General features: G+C 34.3%; 2 protein-coding genes across 2 annotated transcripts; both read left to right on the forward strand.

The window, feature by feature from the left end:
- The first annotated feature begins 3,048 nt into the window (after nucleotides 1–3,048).
- Nucleotides 3,049–9,891, forward strand: LOC132172526 (probable arabinosyltransferase ARAD1). Its single transcript, XM_059584041.1, has 3 exons — nucleotides 3,049–3,828; nucleotides 8,362–8,727; nucleotides 9,585–9,891. Exons 1-3 carry the CDS (start codon nucleotides 3,049–3,051, stop codon nucleotides 9,771–9,773), a joined length of 1,335 nt encoding a protein of 444 aa, XP_059440024.1. The 3' UTR covers nucleotides 9,774–9,891.
- A 2,444-nt stretch (nucleotides 9,892–12,335) lies between these two features.
- LOC132169673 (uncharacterized) lies at nucleotides 12,336–21,531 on the forward strand. The gene is made up of 5 exons (XM_059580668.1): nucleotides 12,336–12,438; nucleotides 13,769–14,236; nucleotides 14,332–14,478; nucleotides 20,385–20,818; nucleotides 20,917–21,531. Exons 1-5 carry the CDS (start codon nucleotides 12,336–12,338, stop codon nucleotides 21,529–21,531), a joined length of 1,767 nt encoding a protein of 588 aa, XP_059436651.1.
- Nucleotides 21,532–25,058: the final 3,527 nt, after the last annotated feature.

Here is a 25,058-nt window from a genome sequence, read left to right on the forward strand (position 1 = left end):
CGACTCCATCTCTCACGTTGTGAACTTCACTCTCCTGCGCTTGCTCCACACGCACTGGGTTACCGTGCCTCCATCAATATTGCTGTCAGGTGGTTTTGTGTTTTTTAATTATTATTTTTTTTTTTGCAGTTTTCTTTGTAATTTGTTTGAATAAGGATCGCCTTTATCCCTAGATCTGCGCTCATGACGATTTGTGGGGTGATTGTTTTTTGGTTCAGACCCTTGGGTTGTGGATGCGAACAGTATCCTGACTTTCGGGTCATGGAGGAAGAGTTTCGGCTGGGGTTTTCTGCTCCCATGATCGAGGAATATGAGCTACTTATATATTAGATTGAATCTGTTTAGAGCAAATCTATTGTTAAAACTGAAGATTAGTCATAGGGTTACAAAGGATGTCCTTGTAACTTTACATTAAGAAAATTTATCAATCTGTCAATCTAATTAGAGGTGGCAATTCAAGTTCGCATGTCCAATTCAAATTGATTTCGAGGCATGAATATACGATTATATAGATTAACTTTAACCCGAACCATTTAATTAAATGGGTAAGACCCATCAACCTTAACTCACTAATTTCGTTTGAATTCGTGTCAACTTCGCAGAACGTGTCAAAAATTATTAGCCTTAATATAGCGTGTTGAGTTCAAGGCTTGTTTGGATCCACGTTATCTTGACCATACACTACAAGAAATTGGATCATTAGTAACCGCATTTTTAGCAGCGACTCAAAAATCGTTGCTCATAATTGCTTATCAACAACTCAAAACTATAGCGTTTCGGGTTCGAGTCGTGTTGGGATCCATGTTATCTTGACCATACTATAAGAAATTGGGTCATTAGTAACTACATTTTTAGTAGCGACTCAAAAGTCGTTGCTGATAATTGCTTATCAATGACGACTTTTGACAGTCCTCTCTAATAAGTGATATTTAGCAATGACATTTGTATCGTTGCTGAATTTCGTTGCTACTATCAAGAAAACCCTTCTCTCTCTAATACCCCGATTCAAAAAAAAAAAAAAAAAATCAACTTAAATATAATGATGGGTCAAATAAAATAGAAGATAAATAGTGTGAATATATAAGATCCCGTTTGGTTTATGGAATGGACTAGCTAATCCTAGGTATAGCTATTCTTTTGTTTGGTAATACACTATTCTTGAGAATAGTTTATTCCCATGTGACTACTAATCCTATATACAGGATTAGCTAAGCTACTCAAAAATGAAATGAAATGCTTAACTAATCCATAAAGAATGAAATACATTTTTGAAAAATACCCATATACATAATTTTAAACTTAAAACAAAATAAAAAAAGAAAATAAAGTGGACGGCTTGACCACCCATTGGGGTGGTTGGCTACCCACAGAAGAGGTCGGAGGTCTCGCATATTTTATTTTAGGTTTTATTTTTTTTAATATAAGTTTGAAAAAAATCAATAATATGGGGTTTTTTTTTCTTCGTAATTTTGATTCAATTCCAATTTTTGCATTTGTGTTGTTACCAAACTAAGGAATATGAATAATTATTCTATTCCACAGTCTTCTATTCCTATTAGTAGCCATTTCTTTTCCAATGAACTAGATATTCTGCGAATCAAACGAGGCTACACCACAAGTGTTTTAGAAAAAAAACGAATTATACATGTTAACTAGCCCAATCTTAAACTTTGGGTTCGCAAATATGATATGATTTTGAAAAAAAAAAAAAATGTTATGCATAAAAATAATATTAGTCAGAAGAATTAACCATAAAAATGTCGATAAGGAACGGGTCACTAAAAAATATATGAAAATTTAGATGTCATTATTTTTTGTTCAGTTTTGATACATACAATTGCAAAACATCATTTAATCATATTACTTGAAGTATTACAAGTATTCTATGTAAATAGGTGTGAACGAAAGAGACAAACTAGCTACTTTAAAATTTCAAAATTAAAAAATGTAAGTAAAACAAAGTTTAAAAGATTGAGTTTGTTTCAAAATGATCTGAAATCTCTCTCTCTCTCTCTCTATATATATATATATATATATATATATATATATTCCTTTTCATGATGTATTTGATCAATAAATTATCTTTTAAGATAACATATAATTTGGTAGGAGTTGGAGTTAAGTATGATTAATATTCAATGCTTGTAAGTCCTCTTAAGATGACAAATTCAGTAAGAATAAACATAAAAAAAATATTTCTTTAGACAAAAGTTTCCTACAAACAAATCAGCCTCAAAAAATTATGTGTAGGTTAAGGATGTGCATGCTAATGCTATTAAAAAGGCAAGTGAGAAGCATATATTATTAAGGAAAAACTTCACTTAACTCTTTTGAATTTTCATCACATTTACAATTACCTTTCTGAGGTTCAAAAACACTCAATTTAATGTATCGAACTTTTAATTTTTTACAATTTCACTAATCCGTTAGGCTTTTCTGGTAAATCCTATCAAAATTTCCAGCATTACCAATATTTTTTATTATAAAAAAAATGCAAAAATCCAGACATGAGTGTTTTTGCAAATTTTATTAAATCTGAATCAACGCATGATTCTTTGCATTTGGTATTTTGGTAATTTTGACACCACTCATTTATGAGTAACGGAAAAAAAATCTAACAGAAATGTGCCATTGCTCGCAAAAAAATTGAAAGTTTAATATATTAAATTAAGAATTTTAAAATTTTAGAGAATTAATTGCAAAAATAACGAAAAGCTCACAAGTTTTTTTCGGTTATTAAACAACATTAAATTCTCACGTATGACTAAATTTATTTCTAAAAACCAATTTATTGAAAATTTCTGTCCTTTTTTCTTCTATCAAAGTAATCAAACCATTCTGATTTGTAGGTACGTGGCGTTTTCACATTCAAACTAGCCTTAACGACCCTCCTCCTCAACATGACACGTCACCCCGCCTGCGTCTCTGTCTTTTCCTCTCCACGTTGTGTACGTGCGCGCCATCGACACCACGTCACCACTCTCAGTCAGAACCAGAGCCACCGTGGCCTTCAAAACCAGCAACTGAGGAAGATGTCGCTGCAAGAAGATGAACAAAGGGCGCAAGGCATGGCTGCAGAACCAGACCATCACCGCCGTCCTCTTCTTCCTCCTCCTCTTTATCTATGTCTTTTTCCACGCCATTCCCTCCGGCGGCTCAGCCCCCTGGCACGCCGATTCGCTTCTTACCGTTTCGCCGAACAGTAGCTCGAATAAACCCCGCGTGAAAGTTTACCTCTATACCCTCCCGAGGAAGTTCACGTACGGCGTCGTCGAGGGGTACTGGACGGCGCGGGGGCACGCCGACGTGGCAGACCGTAAGTACCCGAGTCACCAACACTCTGCCGAGTGGCACTTGCTGCTGGACTTGACCCGGGATGAAAGATACCGGGTCGGGTCGCCTGTCGTGCGGGTCTCGGATCCCGAAGAGGCGGATTTGTTTTACGTGCCGTTCTTCTCGTCGTTGAGCTGGGTCGCGAGCAAGACCCGTTCTCTAAACGGGTCGGTTCGGCCGACGAAGCCCTGGGACGCGGAGGCCCAGGAGGAGTTGGTGGCGTGGTTGGAGGAGCAGGAGCAGTGGAGGAGGAGTAAGGGGCGGGACCACGTGATGGTTTGCCAGAACCCGAACGCGCTGCGGCGGGTGAAGGAACGGGTCAAGAATGCGGTGTGGTTGGTGTCGGATTCCCGGCGGGTCAGACCACACCACGCGTCGTTGGCCAAGGACGTGGTCGTGCCGTACTCGCATCGGATTAGCTCGTACCGTGGAGGTATCGGCGTTCAGAATCGGAAAAAGTTGTTGTTCTTCATGGGCAATCGGTTTCGCCCAGGGGTAATTATTTCTGAATATTCTATTTAGTTAATTAATCTTATTGTTTTTTTTTTTAATTGATTGTTGCGGTTTTTTTTTTTTTTTTTTTCAATATGATTCTTGCGTTTTTTTTAATTGATTGTTCATGGAGGAATTCCCAAAGGACATGTGATTTGAAAAGATCATTTAAATTTCAAAATCTCTCAATTTCACTAAAAAACTTTCAATTTGATGTAGTCTACCCAATTCAGTCAGTTTTTAGACGTTAAAAGTGATGAAATGACCTTTATACCCTTGCAACTGTCATAATTCCAAATTCACCTTTAATTTCAAATTGAAAAAATAAAATAAAATAAAATAAATTAAAGGGTAATTTGGACTTTTTAGTGGTTTCCGTTAGGGTTTAACTGTAAAAATTGACTGAGAGCCCCTACCATGCGGTTGGTGCATAAAATGCCAATTTTACAACCTCAATACATTTTTGACACCTAAGCTAAACTCATCTTAAATAATAAGATTGAAAACATAGGATTATTTTGCAGCCCCTTCTTCTTTAGATGTTCTCAAAATAGAAGCCTCTTTCTTCTTCATCCCCGGCCAAACCCAGTCGGAAAACGTAGCCCCTTTCTTCTTCATCGCCAGCCAAACCCATTTGGAAAACGCAGCCCGTTTCTTCTTCATTGCCGGCCAAACCCATCCGGAAAACGCAATCGGAAAACGCAAACCCAATCTCAAAATCAAATTCTAATGCCTAAAAAATCGATTATAATGCCTAAAAAATCAATTCTAATACTTCAAAACTTATTTTTTTGATTCAAAACTAAATCCTAAAGGGGAAGGTTAATTCTTTAGGGATTTTATCACCTTAAAGGGATCCACCATATCTCTCTTTCTCTGTTAAATGACAAGAATAAAGAAGAAGAAGAAATGAGAGAGGAGTTGTCGGAAGGAAGGAAGAAATGAGAGAGAAGAAGAAATGAAAGGAAGAAGAAAGAAATAAGGAAAAATCTAGTGTTTTAGGCTGTAGAATAGTTTTGTGCATTTTTTGTGCTTTAGGTGATGTGTCAATCTCCTATTGGGGCTGCAAAAGACCACTTTTGTGCCATGACTGCATTGAAGTTAAATTCTTTCTCAAAACGCATTGTAATTTTAGGCTCGGCTCAATGTATTTTGGGAGCTTAGGCGAAACTTTGAAATTGGGTCTTATTTTTTTAAAAAAGTAAAAAAATAAAAAAATAATATTAATATTAAATTTTTATTTAAAAATCATTCTTCTCGCTTTCTGAGATGCAAAATTATTGATTAAGTTTTTATATTCAAGATTTTCTAACATCTTTTTTTTTTTATCAATTGATAATATGGCTGATCCATTTAATCTTTCTTGTGACATTGTTGATCTTAAGTAGGATTTTATCAATTTTAATTTTGAAAAACTTCTTTTTGCAGAAGCAACTGTAACAGGTATTGTCAATAAAATTCTATAAGCGATACATGCATTTGGAAAATATAGTCTTTTTATATAATTTAATATGTCAATTGGAGCACTTTCTTCTATTTGTAAAATTTCTTTTAAAACTTTTAGTTCTGAAAATAAATTTAAACCATCAAGATCATGTTTTAGGAAACCTTCTAGAATAAGACATTTATTTTGCAAACCATCATCATCTAGTGATTTTAATTTCTTAAAATTAAATAAAAAACCAAAAATATTTTTGTATATTTGAAATTATTCAAACCTACTTTGAATTGAAGAAATAACTTGATCTACTATATATAAGAAGTAATCAATTCTAAAAGATTCTTCATCAAATTGTGTTGTCTCGTCATTAGCATTCTCATCAATATTTTGATGAATTTCTTATTCATTTATGAGTTTTTCAACTAAATTATCCTAAATATATTTTTTTTTATTGCTAATAACAAATTTATTTAGAGCTCCTCTTTGAGATTCAATCAATTTGTCTACTTTTCTCTCTCTCTCTCTTTGGAAGTTTTTCATATCTAGACATGTTTAATTAAAAATATTAACAAATTAAACAAACACGATTTATCAAAAAAAATTATGACTATAGTAAAATAAATCATAAAAATAGAACAATAAAACTTGATTTAGCAAAGGATTATGAAGCAGTTCTTGGAGACTCGGAGAGGAAGGGAAAATTAGCAGTTTATCACTTAGCAGATAGGCAAAGAGAAGAGAAACTCAAAAAAAGGGTGAGCAAAAACGAGAGGCAGACAGAGAGTTGTATTTAAAATGCCCAAAGTAGCCAACATTATACTCTATAGAGTCTATACTTTTGGCTGTTGCCCATCCCTAGATAATATAATAGGAAATAAATTAATAATATTTTATTTGTAATGATGAGAATTTCTCACCAAATTCTCACCATTTATAATAAATTGGTTTTTTTTTTTTTCCTTTACTTATTTCTAGAATTTATAATGGACTTATTAATTGGGGCCTTATTAAATTGAGGCCTTAAATTTTGATTTTTTTTTTTTTTGGTCTTATTAAAAAAAATTGGGCCTTACATTTTTTTGAACCTTTTTTTTTTGCCTTTTTAAATTGAGGCCTTATTTATATTACTTATTTATCGTGATTAGAGGCTTTAAGTTTTTATGAAAAAAAAAAAAAAAAATTGGGCCTTAAATTTTTTTTTTAGTCCAAAATTTTTTTTTTGTCCTAATTTTTTTTTTTGGGGCCTTATTAAATTGGGAGCCCTAGGCGAGGACCTAACTCACCTAGGGCTTGAGCCGGTCCTGTGTAATTCAAAGGTACTCAGTAAAGTTATTCATTTGTTTTATTTTGTTTTTTAAAAGAGTTTTGTAATTTGCTTTGAAACGTATATTGGCTAGTTCTAAGTATCTATTTGGTTAACTGACAATTGAAAAGAGTTCTCAACATTTAAACGGTGAAAGGGGTTTTACAATATTTTTTTTTGTTGCATAAAAGCGAAATTAAAGTACTTGACAAACAGAAATTAAACAAAATACAAAACAACAATATCTTTGACATTCTATTCTTCTGATCTCAGTTGACCTCCATGTTTAAGCACATTCCTCTGTTTCCATAGCTTATAAACAAGAGTTCCCAAACTAAGCTTGAAACTACAACGGAAAAGCAAATGAATACGGCTTTCCAAACAGCTCCTAATTGTTTACAGTGATGAAGATAACTAAATTGATGTAAAAAATTCTTTGAAGGAATGAATTATTGAACACTAGATGATTTGAATAGGAAATTATTATGTATGAATCTCATCAAAGTGAAGTGGTTTGCACTTATAGCTTCCATTCAGACAGTTTTGTCATCCCGTGCTTAACGATGTACCATTTGGCTGATTCGGCTAGAGTTCGGACATTGCCTTTTGTGGCGTCTTTAGAGGGAAAAAAATGATAGAACTTTTGAGGATCTCGAGAGGATGTCGGTGGAGCTTAAATTCTTTTCCTTCATACTTTTTATATTTGGACAGCTGCGTTTTTAGCTCTTTTTATGCTTAGGTACATAGGTTGTGCTTTTTGTTTTTAATGATATTTTGATTGCATATAAAAAAACAAGTTAGATTTGCAACACCTTAGATAAATCAAATTGGTAGTTGTTTTTGTCCATTGATGCTAGGATTGAAAGAAAATCTAGGAAACACTTGATTCTGGCCACAAACTTGATAGAATTTGAGAAGCACTGGTCTGGTTTGGTTAACTTGACCAAAGTAGTGTATTTCACATGCATGTGATACAAAAAGAAACAAAGTAAAGCAAATACGGAAATGAGAAGACATGAGGCTGCAGCTGTTGTTGCACAAAACATGGAGACTACAGCCGTCAGGCATGAAACATGGACCTTGAATCATGGGATTACTGACTTGTTAGGATCTGCTGTTGTTGAGATTTAACCTACAGTTGAAACTAATATTTTTTCAACATTGCCAATGCCACCTATTTCTGCCACCCACATCTTCACAGCCCCTACCAGAATGTTGTGGATCCTTGTTAGGGGTAGAGTCTGGGTGAGTTAGGCTTAGAAGTTGTGTTAGAGTATAATTTCATCTAATAAGGAATAGTGGATATTTTCCGATTAGTTTTATCATTAGTTAGGTGTCATTTATCTTAGCCCGTGGGACTTGATCCTGAGATCTTTTGTTATGGAGCTCACCAAGGATAGGATCGTAACATATTACTATGCTTCCGGCTTCCGCAACTGCCGTCCATGGCAGCTCACTCTATAGACATTGACTTTGGTAGTCTTTTCTCTTTTGGCCGGGCTTCACTTATCTATCAGTATTTTAATCTAGCCCATAAGTTGCTTCCTTCGTGACTCGAACCTGTAACATCGTGTTTGACTCTGATACTAATTGATATAAACCTTAAGTAGAACTCACTCTTGAAAACCGGCTTGCAAAGGAAAGGTCCCTAAGAACTTATATACACATGGTTAAGATTAGACTTAACCCATGTGGGACACTAAGATCGTAATAATGTTTAGTTGCAAAATCAATCTTGTCTAGACTGAGATTTATACTGTGGGGATCTCAGCAAGTGACTCTGTTTTCGTAGGTAGGCGAAGTCCGTGAGTTGCTTTTTCAAGCACTTGAAAATGAAGAAGATGTGATAATGAAGTATGGAGCACCATCACAACTGACTCAGCCCTTAGCTTCACAAGGGATGCACTCATCAAAGTTCTGCTTACATCCTGCCGGTTCGACGCCGGCATCGTGCCGACTTTTCGATGCTATACATAGCTTGTGTATCCCAGTAATAGTCAGTGACACTATTGAATTGCCCTTTGAAGATGTCATTGACTACAGAAAGATTGCAATTTTTGTGCAATCAACCTACGCTGTAAAGCGGGGATTTTTAGTTACAATGCTGAGAAATGTAACCACACAGAGGATTCTGGAGTACCAGCAGGAGCTGAAGTTGGTAAGTTTCTATTTGCATACTTTTCCCAAAACTTTCTTTAAGATAAAGGATACTTAAATACTTTGGAAAAATATATTTTAGCCCCTCAAACTATCACCTATTTTGCAATTATGTCTCCAAACTTTAAAAAGTGACATCGAGGCCTCATATATTACTATTGCGTATCAAATTAGACACTTTTGCATTTGTTTTTCCCAAAATACCCATGTAGTTATTAATAAATAAAATTGAAAGAAAAATTTGAAAAAAAAAATTAAGGGGGTTAATATGAAAAGGGGCACCCCTTTTTGGTGTTTTTATTTATTTAATTTTTTTTTAATAATTTTAACCTTTTCAAATGGTTACTTTTTAATAAATTTAAGGATATTTTGGAGAGAAAAATGCAAAAGTGTCGAATTTGACATGTGGTAGCAATATGGGAGGCCGTAATGTCACTTTTAAAAGTTTGGAGGTATAAGTGCAAAATGAGTGATACTTCAGAGGACTAAAGTGTATTTTTCCTAAATACTTTAGAATCTGTTTTTCTCCATGAAAATTTATAATATTCAAGAATACAATTTGTGGGGAAACAAATTTAACATGTACTATTGTTCTCTAAGATTTACATTATAAGTAACTTGTTAAGTAATCCTATGAAATAAGCAATGTCTCTAGTGTGTTCATGAATGTTTTTGAAGCTTCTCGTGTCCCCCCCTCCCTGTCCTTCCTCATTTTCTTCTGTGTTAAAACCTCCATAGCCAGAGCTTACATGTTCTTTATGCATTGAAATTTTCCATTTTATGTTTCTTATATTCAAATGGGAGATTTGTTAGTTTATTCACTAAGTTGTTCTTTTCAATTTGGTTGATGTGATTCAGGTGAGAAGATACTTTGACTATAGAGATCGAAATGGGCCAGTGAATGAAATCTGGCGCCAAGTATCACAGAAGCTTCCATTGATTAAACTGATGAAAAATCGTGACAGAAGGCTTGCCATGATGCGCGTGATTGAACCAGATTGCTCTTGTATCTGTTCAAACCACACTGGGGTTATTACCACCTTATGATGCCTCCTTTGACAATCATTCTACCATTGATGTTTTTTATTTTTTTTTATTTTTTCTATTTTATATATTTCTGTAGTTGATGGCTTTACTTTCTTTCTTCTGGAGAAAAATGATGAATTTCCACTGTATAGTATATACTTTTTCCTCTGAAGTTTGAGGTACATATAAATATGAAATTGTGATAGCTTCCATTGATGGGCTTTCCATCTTTGGGTTTCCAAAATTAACTTTTTGTGCTGTTGCAGACCCAGGATGAGAAAATTGGAGATGATTGTGATTTGATGTAGGAAGATAAAGTAAAGCTAGAAGGAAGACTTTTGTTTTTCTTTTGTCCTTCTAAAGATGATGTGGCTTTTAAATTTATCATTGGTTCAAAATATAATAGTGATATATTCTAAATCCAGTAATAATTTAAAAGCCACATGTCATCTTTGGACGGACAAGAGGGGAACAAAAATATTCCTTTTAGCATTGCTTGAAATGTCTGCAATAGTGAATATATCTAGTACTACTCTGTAACTCTTGATAGTAGGAGTGGTAGATAGAAGCTTCTATTATGGGATTGTGAACAAGGAAATTTTTACTTTGTGTGCTAGACAGTTAATAGAAGGTTCTCCAAGAGACAAGGACACAGACAAATGAGCATATTGCTGCTCTCAATTTCAGTTTGAAGAGCATAGCAAAAAGATCCAACAATTTTGCAAGTTTTTGCTCATATATAGGTGTATCCGAATGGCTAGGAATAGTTTTGAACATCCCCATTTGAGTAAAGGGAGTGGCTATGACCATCCCCTATTTATTTATTTATTTTTTCCTTTTTGTTATATATATATATATATATATATATATGCAGCTGATGTGGTATATGAGATACATGGGTGTCACTAGTAGGTTTGACATAGCTTACCGAGATATTTTAGGAGTGGCCTGAGCCACCCCTAAACTTTCGGGTGTGGCCCAACTACCTTATAAAAGTCTTCAATATTTGTAACAACCTAAAAAAAACCCTGACAACATCTAAATTATCATCCCAAAAGCTTCTCCATGAGACAAGGACAGAGAGAAACGAGCATATTGCTGCTCTTAATTTCACTTAATTTGAAGAGTGTAGCAAAAAGATCCAACCATTTTGCAAGTGGTTTCCCATATATTTGGAAAAAAGTTAAAAACCTAGCAAAACTAAAAGAACAACTAAAGGGGTTTATTTGTTAGTGATAAGTTGGTTGCATGGCCTAGATAAATACACCCATATGGCCATATAGCACATAAATTATGAACTGATAAGCCTGAGAATTGCTTGTAGAATTTAGATCCTTATGGTCCCTAATAATAATATGTAATTATTTAGCTACATCCTTGTCATACATTGCCTAAATATGTGGCATTGAAGTGCTTCAACATAAAGACTTTGTATGATTGATTTGTTTCATGATCTAAGGTTGATTATATTTCCATGTATATGTTGATTTTATTTTGTAATATTGTCCATTAATTCCTTTATTTGTATTTCCTATTTTAATTGGCCTATTCAACTATAAATAGGTCCTTCTTGTACATAGTTTAGAAATTCAATTCAAACCTCTAGTTATTTTAACTTGGTATCAGAGCTACATTCATGTGGCCTTGTCTACATTATTGGGAAGCCATCACTACACATTTTTTTCTCAAAATTTTCAAATCCTATAAGACATTATACCCTTAGTTAAAACTCTTAAGGAAACTACATTTACTCCCCTCTAACTATCATATGTTTGCAATATCCTTTCTAATGTTTTAATTTTTGCAATGTCTCATGTCCCCTCCCACAAAATCTACTATTAGGGCGATTCAAAATGACAAAAATGCCTTCCATATGATCAACAATAAAGTTCATCTTCACATGTACATAGCTCGGCCATGTTTCTTTATTCCCTCCCATCATGTGATAAGAATAAAATTATTCACATGTACTTGGGAAAGACTTCTCTTTATTCCTTCCCTTCAGTTTGGGAGCAGGCATCACTTCAATTCCAAGAAAGCATATATAGAGGAGTTGCCTTGGAGTTTCAGATTCCACGACAAAGACATCCTTAATTAGTCCCAATCATTTTGGACCAAAACACATCCATTAGTCCTAGCAGATTTTGGCATTGCATTTCAACTTATTAAGGATAATTGCATCAACATAATAAGCATATGTATAATGTATTTGAGTTGGCTTGATGATTGAAAATAACATGACAATTGGAATCTGATTTCTGTTTATGGAATGGGATTCAATAAACTGGCGAAATTTGATTCTCCGGCAGGTGGTGTAAAAAGGGTACATAAAACCAGTTTGTAGCTAATTTATGTCGTGTGTGAAGGAAAATCTATCTGTCTTAGGAATATGAAGAGGGATATCTTTCCACTTGCAACAATATAAACACAATACTTTCTCAAGCCCTTTATACTCTCTCCTCTACCTCATAAGCTTAACTCCAATATTGTGGAAAATTTCAGGTGAGTCTAAAACTTAACTTCTCTCACAATGACCCCAGCTGCAATATTTAGCTCACAAAAATTTACCTTTCAAATGCAGCTATGTCTATGGATCAAGTAGTTGATATTGTTGTGGAAGCCTGCAGTTTGGAAAACCCAGATCATTTTCCTGAAGTACTTGAATGTCCAACTTCCAAGACAGATAGTAATTTTTTGTTTTCTCCATCTTTTTCTTGGGCTGAAAATGTAATATGCTTAGTTAGGTTATGCTATGATTTGAGTATGGTTAGCCTTTAACCTTTGTTTAATTTAAAGCCATATCATTAATATTATATGGCTTGAGATGAGTTTTCATATTTGTATCTGTACAGTAATTGTGAAGAGAATAATATATATTATGGTTGAACTGCAATTTCACAATTTGACTGTCCCTTCAATATTAATAAGGAAAATCCTGTTTATTTTTTCATTTTTCCTAAGACTTTTTTTCTAGCAACTATTCTGAACAATGACAAAAATTTCAGACCTTCAAACTTTATCTTATAGGAATAAATCGTTTGTATTGACAAAAGAAGAAAAGGTGACAACAAATTATTTTTTCTGTACACATATAGTTAAATTAGATGGGCTTCATCATGACTTTAATTAACTCTTCATCTTTTATTACTTTTGTAAACATCATTTTAAACTTTAAAAAGTCAATGTTGAATCGTCATCTTTTAAGAGTTTGCAATATTACTATTATGTTAAGATTTTTTTGTTAAATCCTAACGAAAAATGTCAAAATTTTAAAAACTACCCCATATATATATATATATATATATATATATAAAAACAAATTAGTAAAGATTTAGGCGTGGGTCTGCTTCTTTTTTTCTTTTTCCTCAATTGGTTTTGTTTTAATATTTTTTTTTTGTTTTATTTTTTTAATTATGACTAGTTTTGTATTTTTATTAATTTTATAGGGGTATAAAGGACATTTCACATATTTTGTATTTTTATTAATGATGACTTTTTCATAGATGGCTTGATGATTTAGCTTTCTAGAGTTATAATACATGGAGTAATGCTAAAAGTTTTTTTTTCCATGTCCTTCTTTCCAAAACTGAAGTGACTTTAAAATCATATTAAATTAATATTCAATAATGATTTATCGTAAATTCAGTAGTAATTTTAAAGGCATATTAGTTTTGGAGGGACACAAGATAAACATAAGAGAACTTCTATTGTTATTCCTTGTATATGACTATAGCAAACTAAAAAACTTTTGCATTTGAAAGAAATGTTCTTTTTAAGTAAAAGCTTGTAGACATGTAACTTTTGTATGCAATTATAAGTTATGATTTCGTATGAAATTAAGTTTACAACTTGTCTATTTTTATTTTACATAAATGTACGTGCACACATGCATAGTTTAACTATATATATGTATGAATTTCCCATACAAAAATTCCTGATTCTACCTGTCTAAGTATATGACCAAACATAAATTTCCATATATAGTCAAGACTATTCTGATATTCACAACTATGCAGGGAAAGAAAGAGAGAAATGCCGGGCCTTGTATCTGGCTGCACTAAATTGTAAGTGGGAAACTGCTAAGAAAATCCTTAGTGAAGATCGAAAGATGCTTCATGCCAGGTTGACAAAATCAGCAGATACAGTTATTCACATAGCAGTTACTGCAAAATGCACAAATTTTGTGAAAGATTTGCTACATTTTATGACTGTGGAAGAGGCAGCTATATTAAACGACAATAATGACACAGGCCTTTGTATTGCTGTTGTGTCTGGAATGATGGAAATTGCAGAGTTATTTGTAGCAAAGAATAAGGAGCTGACAATGATACGTGGCACTAGGGGACTTGTACCACTTGGCATGGCAGCTGAAGCTGGACAGGACAAAATGGCTCAATATCTTTACCCCAAAACTGATTTTGCCCGTCTAAATCGCAATGAACGGATTAGCCTCTTCTTTATTTCCCTTTCCAACAATCTCTATGGTATGACTACATTCTTTGTTACCACTTGGCATGGCAATGAATAAGAATGTTTTCTGACCACAATATATGAAAAATGTTATGTCCATTAATCATAGATTTAGCATCGAAAATACTGGAACAAGATCCAACAATGGCTTGTGAACGGGATGAGAATCAGAGAACAGCCTTGCATGTGTTGGCTCAGAAGGAAGACATGACTAGCAGAGACGGGCTAAAGATGGTGGAAAGATGCACAAGCTCATGTACGTTTCTCTAAACCCGGATCAGATCTTTCAGTATTATATATGTTTTAGTATTGTATATAGTGTACTAGTACCATAATGTACGTGAGACATTCGCTTGGCGTTTTCATCCTAGCAAACTTTCTAAGTCTATACATGGACGACCTACTAAACCGTAATAATTGCATAAGTCCATTATTGACTTATTATTTAGTAAGCAAATATTACTTTTCCTCAAAAAAAGAAAAAAAAAGAAAAAAATTAATCAAATATTACAGTTGAGAATGCAATGAGCTCATACGTATTGATAGTTTATATCTTGGAATTGTAAACTTGGGTTATCACAAATATTACATGCCTCGTCTCTGTTATTATGCCACGAACATGTAGTTTATTTTAAGGAAGTTTGAGCATAATTTCGGTAATAATCACCAATATTTTGATGCAAAAAAATCATACTATATAGATATATAGTAAATCATAGCTATCCTCTATATCATCTATTCAAGCCCTTAACTCCTTTTTGGTAGGGTTGGCATTATTCCGAAAGACTTATAATACAATATCAATGCCTCGGATATCATACACATACCATCCGCTCACTAGCAGCCAGACCGAATCCGACCTTGGGTGGCTCACGCTACTAATAACATTCATCTATAGTAACCACCACTCAAACATGGTTGCACCAATCACAAAACAATTATTAGATTAAAGACCAAACATAAATAATATACATACTTTGGTCATAGGGTCAAGACCATATAGTAAGCATATAACCATTATACAACACGTATCAATATAACATGTCATACAATGCAAACATTGTTACTTTAGTTAAACATTTATTCATCTTAATAAAAGTAAGAGGCTCAAAACATATTGTTGAAAATGCACACTCAATCCGTTGATATATCACATGTTTTTGTTTATAGCAGTTGTAAGTATTTATTTACCTCATTTGTTCATCCTCAAACTCCAACAGCTCAAACTCCCGCAATTGCGAAACATAGTCCAACATTATACACAATACTTCAAGAACCTACTCTACGCATGCAATGCTAAACCATCATTTAAAATCTTAATTATCAATTTCTGGCCGTTGTTGAATGTTCGGTATATGATGGTCGAACGTTAAACCAGATACCATAGAATGTTCGATGGGAAGTGGCTTGCATGCAAAAATCTAAAATTCCTACCTAACACATATCATCCTTAACCAAAAGTGTAACGACCTCGATGGGCAAATCAATTAACTGGTAATTGACCCCATGGTTCGTCTCGTAGCCCTATCCCTCGCAGGACAAGACTCAGGGATTTCAACCTTTCTCGTCAAAACGAGAAAATCTCAGCGAAAGACTTTCGAAAACTATAGGAAATAGAGAGCAGTAAATTTAACACCCACATAACATGTACCAAAGTAAATATAAATCCTCATAATATAAAGATAACCATCAATGATACCGGTCATCAAACCGTCATCAAAATAGGATTACAAACCATAACATAATGTCATAACATTGTTCCAACGAAAGATCAACAGATCAAATCCAAGATCTAAGCTTAAGTAGGGATAACAAGATTAAAATCTCAATCATATCATTACAGGCAGTTTCTCCATCCTTCCACATAGACTTCAACCAAACCGAGTCTATGTCCTAAAAAATGACCGAATCAAGTCCTAAGCTATCACCCAAGTCGGCTTCGACAGCATCCTCTTCTAGGGTAGCTAAACCACACAGATATTTGTAAAGATAGGGGAAAACATAAATAAAAAGGGGGGTAAGTCTAAGACTTAGTGAATATTAACGCAAATAATGCCCATGCCAGTTTAGTAATGAACTCCATTTTCATAAGGCAAGAAACAGTTCTATATGACAGTTTTTATAAAAAAATGGGGTATAGATATATGATATATGCATATGATATAGAATGACAGTCATAGTTCAACAGTATGGTCTACCTTAGATATTACCCATTCCCAGCAGGGTTGATGTTGTCTCGAGTGACCTGTAATACAATGCCGGTGCCCCAGCCATTGTACGCTACCGTACATAACACTAGCGGCACGACCGAGTCCGACCTCGGGTGGCCCACACCGCTAATGATATCCGTCCTGTAGCAACCTAGCCATTTGGGAGTGGCTGCACCAAGTCACAAAACCATTGGATCCAAAGCCCACATAACACTTATACATTTGACCATAAAGCTAACATGTATAGTAAGCCCATGACCATTATACCGCACGTACCGGTGTACCATGTCATATGATGCAAATTATCTTGTCTGTATTTTACATGCATGCTTTTATAAGTCTCACTTTCTTAACATATTTAGTACAACGTTTTTCTCAAAATGCTAGAGTTCATGTGCAGCAAGTATAAAAGTAAGAGTTGCAAATATGCATGTTTTTTGTACATAAAATAGTCGTGTAGTGTATGAAAAATAACAATGAGCATTATATGAGTTAAAAATCACCTGGGTCGTATAATATCTCCGAGTATTCCAAATGATCTAGGTTTTTCAAATCTGTGGAAAACCTTATATTAGTCCTATTTATATCAAAACGACTCTAAAACAAGAAAATAGGAGCTATTGGATGGCTGATTAAAATAAAGTCCCTTGTCACACTCTGGACCGTACGTCCGGGATTGGGATCGTACGTCCGGTCGCGAGACCGTACGTCCGCTTCGAGGTTTTCAGGAAGAACCTCATTTTGTCCATTTGTCCTTCTATTCTCCAGAACCAAATTTTAAGGCTATCAAAGGGCTTCCTAAGGTCTCCTAACTCAAAACCTCGTCTCCAAGCAAATGAAATCATGCTAAGTCAAGATAACGCATTTCTAACAAGATTTAAAGCATAACTAAAGTTAAAGCTAAACTAACAACTCAAACAACAACTAAGACAATGTTTTAGCAGCACAACAACGTAAAAACAAGCTAGGCTTAAGAGCGTTACCTCCTTGAAGCGAAACTTCAAGAACTTCCCTTCCGTTAGCACCAAACGCTCATAATCTCATAAAACACTCACAAAGGGGTTTCTGGCAGCCTGGGGGCGAGAGAGAGGTGTGAAAAACTGAAGGAGTAGGGGGGTATTTATAGCTAAGGGGCACTACCAACTCTCCAGAAAAGCAGCGGACGTTTGCCAACCCTAGCATACGCCCGATACTATTTCCACAGCAGTCCAAAGGCTAGCTCGTACATCCAGGTATTATCTAAAGAGTATTCCAAAAAGTAGCGTACGTCTGTGTGGTCCTGCGTACGTCCGTGTACTATTTCCAGAGCGTACGTACGGTGGTCCCCCCACATACGTCCACACTACAAACATAAGCGTACATCCGCTAACTCTAGCGTACGTCCGGTCCAAAAGTCCAAATTACCCTTCTAGCGCCCTTAGTGACTTAAAGCCCATATTATCCCCCTAACTAAGCTACTTAAGCTTAGTTAATTATTTGGTTCACTACAAAAAGCTTCTAACAACTTAGTAAAAACATGTTAAACCATATCAACGTGATAAATCTCGAAAAACAAGAGTAAGTTTACTAGTTTTAGAAAAATCACGGTCTTTTTATGAGAAATAAATTATAAATGCATTTTTTCATATTTAAGACTTGTAAAATGTGATGTCCCACATCGCCTGGGTATGGAGATGAGGATGTGCTTAAATGTATATTACACCCTTAATGACAACAACGCATTTTAAAGCCATGATGGTCATGATCCCATTAGAACTCTGCAGTTAAGCGTGCTTTTGCTGGAGTAGTACCAGGATGGATGACCTCTTGGGAAGCCTGGTTTGAGGGAGCCAAAAGTGGACAATATTGTGTGTCATTGAGGTGGGGTGTTACAAATGGTATCAGAGTCATTGCCCAGCCTGAGATGGGGGGAACGTGCACAAGCTCATGAAGGTCGCTAGCGGGCACTCGCTAAGAACGCCAAGAATGAGCTAATTTCATGAGGGTCGCCAGCGGGGACGCTGGGCCCTAAGAAGGGGTGATTGTGACATCTCACATCGCCTAGGTATGGAGATAGGGATGTGCTTAAATGTATACTACACCCTTAATGACAACAACGCATTTTAAAGCCGTGATGATCATGATTCCATTAGAACTCCGCAGTTAAGCATGCTTCTGCTGGAGTAGTACCAGGATGGGTGACCTCTTGGGAAGTTTGGTTTGAGGAAGCCAAAAGTGGACAATATTGTGTGTCATTGAGGTGGGGTGTTACATAAAAATCATGGTAAATCACATGGATAGAGTATAAACAACATGGAAAGCAAGCATGGTTCAAGGTTTACCTTAATGAAGATGGATTAGCACCAAAATACTCCATTTGCTTTCTATAATTTCCTTCTCTCACTAGGTTTGGTGTGGGTCATGAAATGCATGGGGATGATTGTGATCTAAAGGGTCATGATGAGGGGTTTATATAGGAGTTGGTGGGGTGGATAATGCTAAAAGAGGTGCCTAATAGGTTAAATTTACTTTTTAGGTCCATCAAACATTCCATGTACTACCTTCGAAACTGTTATACTAATGGTTCTAGGGTTTCATTGAGCGTTCTAGGAAATCCTTGAACGTTTAGTCATAAATAATTAAAAATTGAGATTGCATTTTAGTAGAAAATGATTTAAACCATTTTAAATAGCAGGTGTTTTATAAATAATATGGATAAATATATTTATTTTCATTATTATTATTATTATTATTATTTATTTGAGGTATTATACTAAAGAAATCAAGAGGTAGAAGAAATAAAGTGACACTAATTACATTGACTTTTTTTTTTAATGGATATTTTATGGAGAGATTAAATGCAATAGTTAGTAGTGAGGAAGCTCTTATATAATTAAATAAATCTTATAATTCTTTTTAAGACCAGAAAATATTAATTGAGATAGATTTTATTGGAATTGATTATTGTACGTGAGTCTCAAACCTAAGCATTTAAGTAAGGAACTATTAAAATAAAATTACTCTATAGAATTTGATGCCAATACTATAAGAATAATCAATAGATCAAATTGGGTGCTAAAGAAATCAAGAGGTAGAAGAAATAAGTGAAACTTTAAATCAACTTTATTTTTTTTTTACGGATATTTTATGGAGAGGTCAAATACAATATGTAGTAGTCAGGAGTTTCTTGTATAATTAAATAAATCTTAGAGTATAATCATATTTTATACTTAAAAAATATAATTAATGACAACCTTAGACGAGTTATTGGATAATAGGAGTTCAAAGTCCGTTGGAGTTAGGATTCATTTTTTCTTCACATCCATCTTCCAACTATTAATTAAAAACTCTATTTATAGGGGTGGTCAGCCATCACTTGGGTGTTCTATCTAGGGGGCATGAGCCAAGGGTTTTGGAGGAAGAAAATATATATATTTTCTTACTCCTTCCATAGGATTACACGTGTACAAAGAAGAAAGCAAATAAAGGATCTCACATTATTAAAAGCATAAACTATTTTTGTTTTGGTGATTAAGCATCCAACAAATGCATTAATTATCTTCATGTTATTTATGTTTTATTGAAGAAAAATTTAATTTTTTAAAAGTTATGACTTGCATGTGCAAAACTAAAAGTTTTAATCATGTGATGCATATGGCTTTCTATCACCCCCAACTTGGGATTTTTGATTTAAGTGGTGGATAGTGGTGTTGGCAGCAGGATGTATGAGTTTCTATTCGGATTTTTGGTTCTTTATTTTTAGCAAAAATATAGCTAAAGATTTTCAATAGAAACCAAATACCCTAAAGTATTTTTAACATCATTTTGTTTTCGTTTTTGTTTTTGTTTTTGTTTTTTTTGTATTGTTTTTTTTGTATTGTTTTTTAATGCTTTCATTATGTGAAGAACTTTGTTTCTCTCCATTTCTCTTTGTTAAATGTAATTTTTCTAATGACTTAAATCCTATTTATAGATTTCAAAAGCTTCAACATTCAAGCTTTGATACCAAGAGTACCTCACAAATTACTTGAAAGCCTCTGGGAAGAAGTTTTGGAGCAACCAAATGATGAGATTTCAAAACTATTAACGAAACCATCACTAGTACTTTTCGATGCTGGAATGTCAGGAAATGTTGAGTTTTTAGTTGTGCTTCTTCGCAAGTATCCTGATCTATTATGGGAAGTTGATGAAAAAGGGAGAAGCATATTTCATGTTGCTGTCGTGCATCGGCAAGAAAATATATTTAATTTGATATATAACATTGGAACCATGAAGGATTACATAGTAGGAAATGCTGATAAGGATGGTAACAACATGTTGCACTTAGCTGGAATGTTACCACATGTCGAAAGACTCGGAGCACCACGTGCAAACCTTCAGATGCAACGAGAGCTATTGTGGTTTAAGGTATTCATTTTAAATATCATTTTTTTATTTATAGTGGCATATAGAATTTATCCTATATCCATTATATAATGTAACTGATCTTATTCCTATCATTATAGGAAGTGGAAAAGATTGTTCGACCTTCGCAGAGGTATATGAAAAACTCAGAGGGGAAAACACCTAGACAAATATTCATTGAGACACATGAACGTTTACTTAAAGGTGGAAAAGAAGACATGAAGGAGACATCCAATTCATGTATGCTTGTAGCAACTCTCATTTCTACAGTGGTGTTTACTGCGGCCCTCGCAGTACCTGGTGCTAGCAGTAATATAACAAATACTCCATTTTTCAGTAAAGACCAGTGGATTATGATTTTTATCCTCTCAAATGCGCTATCACTCTTCACTTCAGCAGCTTCAATAGTCTTGTTATTGTCCCTTCTTACTTCAAGCTATGCAGAAAGTGAGTTTGTCACATCATTGCATGCAAGGTTGATGTTCGGGCTCACAACACTCTTCTTCGCTATAACAGCCATGGTATTGGCCTTTATTGCTGCCATATTTCTAATATTTGACTACAAATTTGTTTGGATTCCATATCTACTTGCCTCACTAGCCAGTGCCCCTGTGATTTTGTTTATTGTATTACATTTTAATCTTTGGGCTGACTTAATCCGCTCCTATTATTGGTCTAAGTTTTTATTCCAGCGGAGCAAGCACACAATTTTCTAGTGAGAAGTTTGAGTTTTATATGAGTGCTTTCAACGCTAATCAATGTGTTAACGATTATGAATTACCATCCTGTTACTTGTGCTCAAACAATATGGCTAGTTCACATACATTTGTTTCCTCTATTTGTAACTAGACATGTGTGAATTACGAAACAAAAATACTAATAAAGCATGAAAATTTTCTTTTAAACCGATTGTTCAAGTGATGTTTATATGGGAGAAAGCTTGATGAGATCGAGATAAATTGATATTAATATACCTAATATCCACGAGCCTTGATGTCAAAAGCTTATGCTCTTAACCTTTGATTTTAAAATCAATAATTTTCATATAGTAAAGTTTTGCTCATCAAATTACCAGTCATATGCCATGTTAGTAATTATCAAGGACGACTATTAAAGTCATCGCTAAGGGTGGTGGCAGTTTTTTTTTTTTTTTTTTTGAGAAATAATAGTATGCTTCATTCTCATTAACAATCAAAAAGATAGAGCAGATTGCTCTGCGACAAGAATGTCAAGAATACATCTCGGTGGTTCCTCTAGCCACACCCTTTCCATAACCTGCTTTGTTGTGATCCTTGCAAGCGCATGAGCAGCCCTATTGACATCCCTTCGAACATAAGTCATTGTCCAAAGAGAGCAGATAAATGTTCAAAGGGAACTAAGCACATAATGTATGAAATGAGAGTCATAGAGATATTAACATATATCTCATTCGGCTGGTATAAGGTGAACTGGGAAAATTTATCAGCAAAATCATATACTACAATAATCATATATATATAGCCAAGTTTCTCCTTAATTAGAAGTGGCCTAAAATTGCTACATGTGTACTTAACCCATATTTTTTAGTGAGTGAACCAGTTTTATTGTGTGATATAACACTTCTCCCTAAGATACTAATTGGAAAAGTTATTTTTGTTACAACGAAGAATGAGAGAGCACTCACTCGTATCAGGTTCTTCTGGGACTGGCTCATAAAAGGAAGTGTGTGCGTCTTCATATTTATCTCTAAAATATTCCTCACAAAAGGAAGTATTTTGTCCCAAGGAAGTGAGTACTTCTTGATGGTTATCTTCTCCACTACTAGAAGCCCTTTGAAGAGTACTCATTTTTTGGAAGTATCTCACTCCTTGCAATTTTCTTTTTTCTTCTTTCGTAAGAAACACAATCTAATAGAAACATATGATCAGTATATAACTAATATTGTATTATGTGTGCGGCTGTGCCTATAGAATATTTAAGTATATAGATGAGCAGATGAAGAGTGACTACAAAAACTGTAATCTCTATTAAGTTATTAACATATACATCGGAAATCATTTACGTTTATGGGTAATGATAATTTATTGTGGTTGTGTTAAAATATCAAAGACCTCTGTTAAATCATCATGTGAAATGATATTTAATTGAAATTGAGTAAATTGACAGAAGTTCGATCTCATGACTTTTTGACTTTGATACTATGTGAAATCACTAATTATCTTAAAAACTTAAGCAGATAGGAAAATGTAAATTTAATTACTTAATCAACACTTTAACAGCCTCCAACATGACGCCTAGGTTCTTGGTGTTCGAGTCATAGAGATATTTATAACAACAGAAAGCTCTCCATGGGCATAATGGGATCTCTTGACTTTTTAAATGGATCTCAAAGGAAAAGCCAAAGGTCTATACTCTATAGTGAGAAAGAAAGGGTACTACACTTTTATTACGTGAATACGTAACGGAAATAGATTATAGGTTCTGAGGGAACTTAGACCTTAGATTCAAAGGGAATCTAGACCTTTTAGATTTTGAGGAAACCTAAAAAACCATTTTCAAACTCAAGGTTTGGAATTAACTTTCTGATTCTTTCATTAATGAGCTTGATGTCTTTATATAGACAATTACAATGCATAATAAAATAAAAGACTAATTAAAATAAACTACGGATAATATTTATCCCTAATATTTAAATTATACTAACTACTCTAATGATAATACTTATCTATAATATTTAAATGCGAATCTCTAATCTAATGTTATCTATAAAGATAACATATTATCCTAAGGTATTTTAATCATAAAATACCTTTATTATTAAACTCCTAACATTCCATTCTCCTTAAGGAGACCTTGTCCTCAAGGTCTAGAAATTCTTTTCTTCCTTCGTTACTCGTTTCAGGCATTCCCTTGGTGGCCGTTCAAGAAGTGGGATCAATTCTTTATCATAAAGTGTCCAAATTTGCACAAGCCCACTCACTTGCTGCTGCACAAGCCCACTCACTTGCCGCTGCCAATGAACATTGGACTGCCTGTTGTTCTGTGATACAGGATAGCGACGAGGCACTTGCAATGGAGCATGGGGTGGACATGGTTGCCTTGTTTTGGCTACGTACAATGATGAACATTCCTTCATTTCATCCTGTTTTACAATTGACCGTGCAATGTAATGACATTGCGATGAGTCTTGCGATTTGACAACGTTGTGGATGGTTTTTGTTGGTTGGGCCTGTATAGGTACGACATCACAAGGTGGAGAGACTTCAACGGGGTGAAATGGATCTTGCAGATTGAAAAGGTTGTTGACGTCTTCGGGCACCATTTGTGACTGTTCTGAAAAATGGAACTCATCATTGTTATCAGCAGAACAATTGTCGCATTTGGCAGTCAATGCATACAATTTGGCATTATTTGCTTTCATCGTCTCAATATTTTCTTCCATCTTCTTCATCCAGCCTTCACACATAGTTACCAAGTTATCTAGCAGCTGCTCAAGCCGGTCCAAGCTTGGATTTGCCATTGAGCAAGATCGCGGTTCTGATACCAAATGTTACATGAATACGTAACGGAGATAGATTATAGGTTCTGAGGGAACCTAAACCTTAGATTCAAAGGGAACCTAGACCTTTTAGATTTTGAGGAAACCTAAAAAACCATTTTTAAACTCAAGGTTTGGAATTAATTTTCTGATTCTTTCATTAATGAGCTTGATGTCTTTATATAGACAATTACAATGCATAATAAAATAAAAGACTAATTAAAATAAACTACGGATAATATTTATCCCTAATATTTAAATTATACTAACTACTCTAATGATAATACTTATCTATAATATTTAAATGCGAATCTCTAATCTAATGTTATCTATAAAGATAACATATTATCCTAAGGTATTTTAATCATAAAATACCTCTATTATTAAACTCCTAACAACTTTTTTTTTTAACAAAAAAAAAATTATCTGCAAGCGTTAACCCTCCGTGTGACATTTTGTGTAAATCACAAAATCCTTACCTATGTCTTTTTTTTTTTTTGGTAAGTAATCCTTACCTATGTTGCAATACCCTACTTAGGATATTGTATGAGTGCAATACCTCTTTTTGGACTGTTTATTTGAAATGAACAAATAATCGATCCAGATTACGACAACAAGGCTTAAAAGAAAAAAAGTTAAAAAAGAAAAAGAAAAAGAAAACAAGTACTAGTTTTAGCGGATAATTGTTGGTGCCCAAACCATCCTAACGTGATTAGGGAGTGGTTC

The sequence above is a fragment of the Corylus avellana genome, chromosome ca2, assembly GCF_901000735.1.
Source record: "Corylus avellana chromosome ca2, CavTom2PMs-1.0".
Taxonomy (NCBI): Eukaryota; Viridiplantae; Streptophyta; class Magnoliopsida; order Fagales; family Betulaceae; genus Corylus; species Corylus avellana.